The sequence below is a fragment of the Thermobia domestica genome, chromosome 2 (genome assembly GCF_964235325.1).
Source record: "Thermobia domestica chromosome 2, izTheDome1.hap1.1, whole genome shotgun sequence".
Classification (NCBI taxonomy): Eukaryota; Metazoa; Arthropoda; class Insecta; order Zygentoma; family Lepismatidae; genus Thermobia; species Thermobia domestica.
The window spans coordinates 220,813,919-220,825,292 of NC_137455.1; the positions used below are offsets into that span (position 1 = coordinate 220,813,919).

General features: G+C 36.0%; 1 protein-coding gene across 1 annotated transcript; it reads left to right on the forward strand.

Annotated features, from left to right (window-relative positions):
* Nucleotides 1-1,085: 1,085 nt before the first annotated feature.
* LOC145679797 (uncharacterized) lies at nucleotides 1,086-3,143 on the forward strand. The gene is made up of 2 exons (XM_081750338.1): nucleotides 1,086-2,921; nucleotides 3,021-3,143. Exon 1 carries the CDS (start codon nucleotides 1,126-1,128, stop codon nucleotides 2,632-2,634), a length of 1,509 nt encoding a protein of 502 aa, XP_081606464.1. The 5' UTR covers nucleotides 1,086-1,125; the 3' UTR covers nucleotides 2,635-2,921; nucleotides 3,021-3,143.
* The last annotated feature ends 8,231 nt before the right edge of the window (nucleotides 3,144-11,374 follow it).

Here is an 11,374-nt window from a genome sequence, read left to right on the forward strand (position 1 = left end):
AATACGTATGTACACATTCCAAATTTATTGGTTGCACAACAAGTATGTTACGCATGTGTTGAAAACAATAATATCCAGCAGTCTTGCAGTACGTGTGGTCAGCGCCAGCATATTTTCCAAGGAGAGGATCCAGTTTATAATTTTCTTCAGTACTTGCGGGAACGTCGTCCCAATATAAATAGGATTTTCTGTGTCGCGCACAACGCTAAGGGCTACGATGGACATTTTATCCTAAAGACCATGGTCGAACAATGCCAATGGAGACCCGACGTCATATTAAATGGGACCAAGATACTGAGTTTAACGTTGAATAATCTGACGTTCATTGACTCGTTGAACTTCTTGCCTATGGCATTAAGTAAATTGTCAAAAGCGTTCAATTTACCCGCAACCAAAGGCTACTTCCCGCATTTCTTCAACACCAAGGAGAATCAATCGTATATTGGACCACTTCCAGAAACGAAGTATTATGGTGCAGATGAAATGGTCGTCGAAGACAGAAACAAGTTCATGCAGTGGTACAACGATCATCGTAATGACACGTTTGATTTCCAGAAAGAAATTCTCAAGTATTGTATTCAAGATGTCAATGTACTGCGACAAGCATGCGTTTCGTTTATGACGTCATTTGAAACAGAAACCAAAGTGAATCCCTTCTTGGAGACGATCACGATTGCCAGTGCTTCCAATCTAGTATTCCGCCGGAATTTCCTCAAACCCAACACCATAGGAATTCTACCGGCACATGGCTATCGATGGAGAAGTACCCAATCGATCGCTGCAATGCAATGGCTGGCCTACATTGAAAAAACCGAAGAAAAACAAATCTTACATGCGGCCCGACAAAAAGAAGTGTTTATTGCGGGATTCCATGTTGATGGTTACTACCAAGATCCTGAGACGTTAGAGGAGCACGTCTACGAGCATGCCGGCTGTTTTTACCACGGGTGTAAAGTATGTTTTACTACAGGCCGTAATCAGCCCATCTACAGCAATCCAGAAGACACCATGGAATTCCGTTATGAACGAACGCAACGCAAAAATGCAAGACTGCGTGAATTGGGGTACATTGTACATGAAATGTGGGAGTGCGAATTTAATCAGTTCTTAAAACAAAATCCTGCAATGGCGACGTATCTGAAGAATCACCCGTACATGAACCGCAGACCATTAAATCCAAGAGATAGCTTTTTTGGAGGAAGGACCAATTGCGTGAAATTGTACCACCAAGTCGATGAAAAAGCGGGGGAAGTAATAAAATATTACGATATTGTCTCGCTTTATCCTTATGTAAATAAGTGTGCTAAATACCCGGTAGGCCATCCACGAATTTATCTACAGGGTGATGAAAATATACCACCAATAAATAAAGTCAATGGTCTAATCAAAATGACGATATTACCAAGTCGCCATCTTTATCATGGTCTCCTGCCTTACCGATGTAACAAGAAACTACTCTTTCCACTGTGTGCTGCGTGTGCCGAAGAAATGAACCCAGACCCTACAGCAACGTGTACGCACAACGATCAGGAGCGATGCCTCACTGGAACATGGGTATCATATGAAATCCAGAAAGCAATAGAATTGGGATATCAACCAGTGGAAATTTTTGAAATTTGGGATTATGACATTGAACAATATGATCCCATCACGAAAACAGGTGGCTTGTTCACGGAATATATCAATACATTTTTAAAATCGAAAATGGAAGCGTCTGGCTGGCCCAGTTCCTGTGTGACCGAAGAAGACAAATCAAAATTCATACAAACCGTCCTAGAGCGTGAAGGTATTGCATTGGATCGGTCCAAAATTGAAAATAATCCTACACGAAGAAGTTTATCTAAGCTTTGTCTTAATGCTCTTTGGGGAAAACTTTCGCAAAGATCAAACTTTAGCCAGACCACAATTATTGATCGGCCGGAAGAATTTTATGAAAAACTCACTTCCCCCGACATTAAACTCCATCAAATTGTACCCATCAATGATACGATGTTGTATGCGTTCTGGGAGTACAATGAACATGTGCCTGTTCAAAACCGAAACACCAATGTCGTGTTAGGTGCATTTACAACATGTCAGGCACGTCTGGAACTGTACAAGTACCTGGAAATGTTGCAGGAACGTGTTTTATATTTCGACACGGATTCTGTAATATTTACGGAGAAGCCCGGGGAGCCAACCATTGAACCTTCAACGTACTTGGGATGCTTATCGGACGAGATGGAGTCTTACGGACCACGAGCATACATCAAGACATTTGTCAGTGGAGGACCAAAAAATTACAGCCTAGAAATATACAATCCGGATACCAACGTCACCAGTTACATATGCAAAATTAGAGGATTTACATTAAATTACAATGCAGGACAACAATTAAATTTCAACACGCTAAAAGAAATGATTACAAATCAATGCCGTGGACAAGTCACCATCACTATCCCCCATAAGATATGCAGGACCAAAGACCATACCATCGTCACACGCAAAGAAGAAAAAATGTACAGTATCCAGTACACAAAACGTCGATTTAAAGAAATCAATTCTTATGATACGGTTCCGTACGGGTACGTTAAAAAACAGAAGATGGAACTGGAAAAAGAAGATGAAGAAGAAAAAACTGTAAATACCCAATAAGGCCGCCATTTCTTTTTTCCTTTTCCTTTTTTTCCACTCCTTAACCACAAAGCAGCAACACCAAGAAGAAAATGAAGTACCCACAAGAGTTCATAAACCATCAACACAACCATCAGTGGAAGAAATGTAGTCATCTCGTATCCAAGGAGGAACCTTGACCATAAAGCAGCAACACCTAGAAAATGCAGTACCCAGAAAAAAGTTCGTAAACATCCATCGGTGAAAAAAAATGCAGTGATCCTGTACCCGAGGAGGAAGATGAACCTAAACAGATCCATCATTTACGAGTAAGTTTTATTTCTCTCTTATCAATATTGACTCATTTTTATTGTTTCAGAAAAAAGAAATTCTTAAATTAATCCATCGTTTCTTCTTTTTCTTTCCAGGATACGGCTACAAGATTCGAAGATGATGACGCGTCCAACATATTCATTAACTAGATCCTGTATTTATTATGTTAATAAACATGTATAGGAAGAGCACATACTTTTCGTTAAAATACAACAAGTTGAAAAAAAAATATGTTTTATTATTTCTTGAAACCCTGAACACTTGTTTTCAAATCATGGTAATCTTGAAAATTTAAGGTGGAAAATATATTCAAGATTTGGTTTACATGATTTTGTTCGAAAAATAATTAAAGAATTTTTTTAGTGTCCAAAATTTGATTTTTAATTTAGTTCGAAAAAATTTTTAATTTGAAAATTTTCAAATGTGGTTTACATCTTTAGTACGAAACTTATTTTTAAAAATTGGTTCGAAATTTTTTTAAAATTTTTAGTTCGAAAAATTTTGATTTGAAAATTTAGTTCGAAAGTTTTTAGTTTAAAATATTTTTTCGAAAAATTTTTAATTTTTTTTTAGTTCGAATTTTTTTGGGTTCGAAAATTTTTTGTTCGAAAATTTTTTGATTTGAAAATTTAGTTCGAAAGTTTTTAGTTTAAATTTTTTAGTTCGAATTTTTTTGAAATTTTTGTTTCAAAATTTTTTAGTTCGAAAATTTTTTGTTTGAAAATTTTTTAGTTACAAATTTTTTTTTAGTTCGAAAAAATTTTTAGTTTAAAATTTCTTGTACTCTGCGGAACCGTTTCGAAAAGAACCGGAGCAGATTCGGTAAGAAAAAATCTGGCAACACTGTTTCCATTAATGAAGCGCTTACTGAGCAATAAATCGCTTAAACTCACAACAATGTGTTATAAGAAATCTACAAGCGACACCTCTCTTTCACCATTGTTACTTCCAGAGACATAGGCTACTAATTCAAGGACAGGATCTCCATCAAGGTAAGAAAGCTGGTAATCATCTTATCTGTCAAAGAGAACGATAATATTTAAGGTAAACTTCAGTACAATATCATGATACCAAAAAAGGGTTATTTAAGGAGGAGGTTGAACCCTTCATGGGAACTTTAAGGATAACCATTAAAAAAAAATCCAGGTCTAGGGTGATCACCGACATATTGCTCTGTATTTCACTCATGGGGTGTGTGGCGGGTCTAAGATCATGTGACCTCTGTCGGCCAATCAGCATCGAGGTACCAAAGGACTCATCTTACCCATAAAAAGGGAACGAATTTTAAAAATCCCAGGGCTTAAGATCACGTGACCTCTAGCATTGGGGTACCAAAGGATTCATCTTACCCGTAAAAGGGAACGAATTTTCAAATATCGCAGGGTCTAAAATCACGTGACAGCTATCAACCAATCAGAATCACACATCTTACCCGTAAAAGGGAACAAATTTCAAAAATCCAGGGTGAGGTCGGGGTGACTCATGACGTCATACCACGTGACCTGAAAGTTTGAATTTCCCGCGTGGGCGGGGCCTAACGTCACGTGACTTCTCTCAGCCAATCAGAATCGAGGTACCAAAGCACTCATCTTAGCCGTAAAAGGGAACGAAGTTCAAAAATCCCGGTCGTAAAAGAGAGTGAGGATGAGTCATTCGGCCATACGGGGACCACTACTACTAATACTGACACTTCCTTCCCTTAAAACTCAATTTACTCATCGGGAAAACATAAATCATCCTTAGCTGATGTAAGTCGTTTAAAACAAATTTCTACATGCAAAAACAGTAAGAATACAATTCCTTAAAGAAAGGCGAGTGGCCAGGTTTTCCTATGAAGAAAAATATGTAAGTTGTAATGAATTTAATTTCAAGGCGACTGTAACCAAAAGTTCTCGTAAATTTACGATTTGAGAAAATGACTATATTATCGATGCTCTTACCCAACATTCATTCTAAACTACTCCTGTTACAATAGCCGAAACATTCCTTATTTCAATAACTGTTCAAGATATTTTCCTCCTAATATTCGTATACCTAAATATGGAATAATTCAAAATTTAACATTAGTAATCCTAAGAGGCAGAAGTACGGATAATGTGACGTGTTTTACAATAACTACTACTCATTTAAGATAAACTGGTAGGTAATCAAAAGAAATCCATCTTCTACCCATCTCTTTGTTATTGTAGAAGGAGAAATGTTCAAGTGGGACAATGCTAAAGAACAAATTGACAGACGTAGGCCGGAGCACATTTGAAAGATACACATTCATATTAAAAATCAAACACTAATGGATATAAAGCGAAAAAAAATTCAATTAACTTATTCTGCTTCTTTCGGCATGTGAACTAGAGATACAGGCACTAAGAAAATTAGCCTACACATTCACCATCTGATTGCAAAACGAAGAATGTAAAGATGAATATTAGAAATCAGCCATAGAGATAGAAGAATAACCATATGGATCAGACTTTGATAGGACAGATGTATATTATAGTGAAAATAGAGTCATTGAAGTAACAATTAATCGGATATATTCCAAGAAGAAATTATATGATCGATGGAGGAAAGCAGTTCTTGAATTTGATACCAAGAGACAAAAAGAAACTATGAAACGTCTTCCTATAAGGTGTGATGACATCATGAAACACTGAGAAGTAAAATGCAAATTAACTGCTCAAGACTGCTGGTTATTAAAATACAGTTGGAGGATCTTCATACAGCAGTGGATTGACAATGATTGTCTATGAAGAGCAAAAATTAAATATGAAAATAAGTATCGCATACTGTGTCATTCTCAAATTGTATACATTGGTGGAATTTGAACCATATATAAAAAGTAGTGCAATTGTATGATTCAAGAAACAACAGAAAGAGATCTGCGATTAAAATAATAAAAATGACAGTTTTATACAGAGGCAATAAGTTACAATGAAAGCACTATAACACACCGGCTTTTTGAGTCCTTTATACATATGTGGGAACCAATGCTGCCATTCATTTCCTTTAAGTGATTTTAAAAAATCTTTAACTTTTCCAAATTTCTCTTAATAACTTCGTTTTCAAAGACATCTCATTCGTTCTGCATGCATAACATTGGAAACCTATTTCATCAGTATTCAAATGTGCTACGTCTTACCTCTGTTGATTAACTACAAAATAAGAAATACACAACGTAAGTAAAAAATAAAAAATAAAAAATAAAAAATAAATAAATAAAAAAGGGTTCACAATTTGTAGCTCTCAAACCTTTGAGATTACGGCACATGGCTCCATGATTTTTGTTTAAAATCACCCATACTATCGTTTCCCAAAGTATTGCCACTTTTTACCGGGACACCCTACCTATATGACCATTCTTTGGAAGGGACAAATAGATTTGTGGAAAATATTTGAATCGTCTTCCCCCTTAGGATACACATTTAAATGGAAGTGTAATGATAAAATTAAAAATAGGCTAGGTAAATTTTGAAACGCACTACAGCAACATTAAACCCCTTGTAATAAAATCGATATGAATAAAAAACGAAGCTTGAAGTGGATGCTACCTATGTTTCAAAAGTCATTGTAAGTGGATCACCCATTTTCCCGACTCCGAAAACTATGAATTCGACACTAACTCAGTCATTTTTGACATTACATCTTTTACACTCCTTCTCCCTCCTCTGAAGATTGCACACTAATCACTAATATCAGTCATATGGATTACTTTTACATGTCACCCTTTCCAACTCTACCCCTTTGAGATGTCTTACTCCCCTTATGTTTTTCTAGATTGTAAGTTATATGTCTACTAAGATTGGTTGAAATTGCTCTCGGCACTTCAAAATAGAAGTTACGTTAGAATATACGATAGATAGATAAACATAAAGCGACGTCTTTGTTGAACTGTAAATTTCGAATGCAGATGACATGCCCATTTGTGCCGAAACGTGTGCTTAAATGTAAACGTGTTTGTCACGTAGAAGCTTAGCAACTCCGAAAACTATAGACTCGACATTAATTTAGATCACTTGAAACATTTTATTTCTCAACTCTTCTCAATCCCTTGCAGACGGAGGCTGAAGTCGGACTTCAACGCTATCAGAAGTGTGGCTATTCGTCTCAGCCACTTCAAAAACTATGGATTCTGCACTAATATCGATCATTTTCGATTATTTTTACATTTCACCTCTTCTAACCATCTAGGGGTAATAATGTTGACTAAAGATAGACTTCAACGACATCGAGTATTTCACTATTTATCTCATGAATCCCAAAAACTATGGATTTACTACTAACAAAAGTCTATTATTATTATTTTTACCGTTCATTATTTCCCGCACTCTCCTCAGAATGCTAAGGTTATTTCTTCCACTAGAGACGCAACTTGGACTTAATGGATATCAGAACTATCACCAATCAACCTAGAAAATCCGATAACTATAGATTCGACACTAATATAGATCGTTTCAAATCATTTTTACATAATTTTCCCCATTTTTGCTAATTGGGGACTTGGACTTGAACGTCATTGGAAGTGTTACTATTCACCTCAGCGACCCTGAAAACTATGAATTCGAAACTTATACCTAAAATTTTCGATCATTTTTATATCACCCTCTCTCACTTCCCCTATTAATTCTAGTGTGTCTTAAGCCACTGGGAGCTGAAGTTGGACTTAAAAGGATATCATATGTTATCAGCAATCAACATAGAGATCTCAAAAGCTATGTATTCGATACTAATATTGGTAGTCTTTTTTTTTTTTTTTTTTTTTTACATGTCACTATTTCCAATCTTGGCTGAACTTGCACTTTTATGGCAACGGACATGTCTCTATTCATCTCTATTTTAAATATAAATAACAGTAAATTTACTTAATTCCTGTAAAAATGTTTCAACTAACAGTAAGGGGTTTTACGCTGGATTATCACTGAATTAAGATCGTTACTAATGATAATGGATTTAATCTTGTTCTCACCTGAGTTCCCTGATAACGTAGTGCACTTCCCGGCAGTGCATAGCTAAGGGCCGAGACAGTCAGTGAATACAGAAAGTTTGCTTGTTATTAATAAATACCAAGATATATCAGTGTTCGTTAAAGGTATCTTGATCGCAGAAACGGCTGCAGTACTGTTAAGTTCGAGAATAGCCGCAGGAAAACTTTATCAAGACTGATGTCAACAGGAGAAAGAAATCAACCACCCGTATAACAGAAGAGAACAACGCAAAGTTGATTTTCTGGGTAATCGCTGCACTCAAGTTTCGACTTCGTGAGCAGTACATGAGGCAGCCGACTTCACATACATGGTTAATTTGAAGACTTATTTCGTATGATAATGCTTCGTACATTGTCATGTGTGGCCTATTTTTACAAACATCCTTGGCATAATCATTTCCTTACCCGAGTTCAACGACGCCAAAAATTAGACTGGTGCAATTCATACGCGAATTCGATTATAAGAGTAGGGGAAGTTATTGTGGTCACGTAATTTTCTATTTTTATTATACTCAGTGAATGGGCGTGCGCATCTTTGGCGCAAACCTTTTGAAGTTCTAGACTGGTGACACAGAAGGTGTTTGGTGTCGGACATGTTTATATGACTAGTAGTGGATTTTCTGGTGATTGTAGATAAACGCATAGCTTGTGTTCTCTATTCCGATCTCCTGATAGTCTGGGTACATCCAAGGCGATAATTCATTCATCCATAGAGCACTTCCTGTGTTTGAATGTTGTGAGCGGCGAATAGTTCGAGCTTCCTCCATCCTCTATATCCGCTAAGCTCCGTAGGTATCAACCAAATCTAGTGTCGTTTGTATAATAAGGTTCTATAATGAATATCTTGTCTCTTAAGACTCTCATCTCACCATCAAACGTCAGATTACGCACAACGGATAAATACTGATGTCAATTTACACACTTGCCATGTTGAGAAACAAACGGAGGACCAACGTTGTAAGGTAATAAATCAGTGATCAGTTGATATCCGCACATGACTTTTATAGATTTTTACTACGTGAGTAGTATTATGCAGTGAACAAAATGCACAGCTTTACAGTTACAGGACGAGGAGGTATGGAAAAATAGTAATGTAGCAAGGTAGCTCAAAACGTTCCGAATCCAGCAAAGCATTTCGAAAAATTATGCAGAAACTAGTGTATAATTACTATACAATACTACCTAAATATCTCTGTTTGAGAATTATGCGATATTTTCATAAAAACTAACTAACTAACTAACTCTGTGGCCTATGGAACCCGGACGTTCAACGCTGCGTTCAAAAAGCTCTCCACTGACTTCTACCCTTAGCCAACTTAATCCAGTTTATACTTTGTATTCCTATCTCTGCGAGATCCATCTTAATATTGTCCTCCCATCAGCTCCTAGGTCTTCCTAATGGTCGTATTCCGATTGGCGATATTTTCATAACGATTATTATTAAGTTTTCATGGATTCCGTACAGAAAAATTATATATCTTTTTCTTGCATATAAAATTTAGAAACTATTATTGGATACTATGAAACTATTATTTCTCGTTTCAACTTAATAATTACTACTGCTCTTGTTATCACGCATCCAAACCAGACAGCTCGCGATTTTAATTTGACATATTACATTTTGCAACCAAACGCTGACTGATTCTATGATGAGTTATTCAGAGATAATTAATACTAAATCAGTTCACTAGCTCTAGGGTCGGTCAAGATGGAGTTCCACATCGCCATTTACAAAAATAATTTATACCAGAGTTTTGAACTAGGTTTGTACTGTTTTGTACCAACAATAAAAAGTTTTGTACCTGTTCAAAATGTCCCAAATTTTAGATTTTAGTGTTGACCTCTGAGTTCCACATACGCCGATTTGCATCAAAGTGGCGTCATTATATAAAGAACGTTTTGTACTGTTTTGTACTAACAATAAAACATTTTGCACCTGACCCAAAATGTCCCAAATTCAGACTTCTAATTTGGAACGCATAAAAAACTCAGTCCCATAAACACATGTATCAATGATAATGGCGTCATTAGAGAAAGAAATGTTTGCACTGTTTCGTACCAACAATAAAAAGTTTTGTACATGTCCCAAAATGTTCTAAATTTTAGATTTTAGTGTGGAACTCTAACTTGGCCTCTGAGTTCAGCATGTGCCGATTTGCATCAACGTAGTGTCATTAGATAGAGAGAGTATTGTACTGTTTTGTACTAACAATAAAACAGCTTGTACCTGTCCCATAATGTCCCAAATTCAAACTTCTAATTTGGAACGCATAAACAAATCTCAGTCCCACTCACACCAATTTCACTGAAAATATTCTCATTATATCAAGGACGTTCTGTACTCTTCTCTGGTATCCAAAAAAGTTTCGTACCTGTCAAAAAATGTCCCAAATTGCATCACCTAATGCGGAACGCTAAGGTCAAGATGGTGTTTCACATACCCCCGATTTCTTTCAAAATAGTCTCATTAGATAAAGAAAGTTTTATACTGTTTTGTACAAACAATAAAAAGTTGTGTACTTGTCCCAAAATGTCACAGATTTCATCTTTTAATGTAGAATGCTAACACTCATCTCAGCTTTCCCCGTAACAATTTACAAAAGAATATACTAGAGTTTTGTACTAATTTTGTTCCGTTTTGTACCAACAATAAAAAAGTTTTGTACTTGTCCCAAGATGTCCCGAATCCTAAATTTTACTGTGGAACTCCAACTTGACTTCTGAGTTACACACTTGCCAATTTGCATGAAAGTGGTGTCATTAGATAGAGAAAAATTTTTGTACTGTTTTGTACTAACAATAAAACATTTTGCACCTGTCCCAAATTCAAACTTCTAATTTGGAACGTCTAAACAAATCTCAGTCACACACACACCAATTTCACTGAAAATACTCTCATTATATCAGAAACGTTTTGTACTGTTATCTAGCATCTTAAAAAGTTTTGTCCTGTCCCAAAATGTCCCAAACTTCATCTTCTAATGTGAAACACCAACAGCCATCTCAGTTTTCCAAATCAGAATTTACAAATAAAAGTAGTACCAGAGTTTTGTACTAGTTTTGTACAGTTTTGTACCAACAATAAAAAGTTTTGTACCTGTCCCATAATTTCCCAAATTGCATCTTTTAATGTAGAACGCTAACAGTCATCTCAGCTTTCTATGTAACAATTTACAAAGAAAATATACTAGAGTTTTGTACTAGCTTTGTACTGTTTTCTACCAACAACAAAAAGTTTTGTACCCGTCCCAAAATGTCCCAAATTTTAGATTTTAGTGCGTAACTCCAAGTTGATCTCTGAGTTCTACATGTGCCGATTTGCATTAAAGTGATGTCATTAGATAGCGAAAGCTTTGCACTGTTTTGTAACAACAGTAAAAGTTTTAGACCAGTCCCAAAATGTCCCAAATTCAAACTTCTAATTTGGAACGCATAAACAAATCTCAGTCTCACACACACCAATTTCAC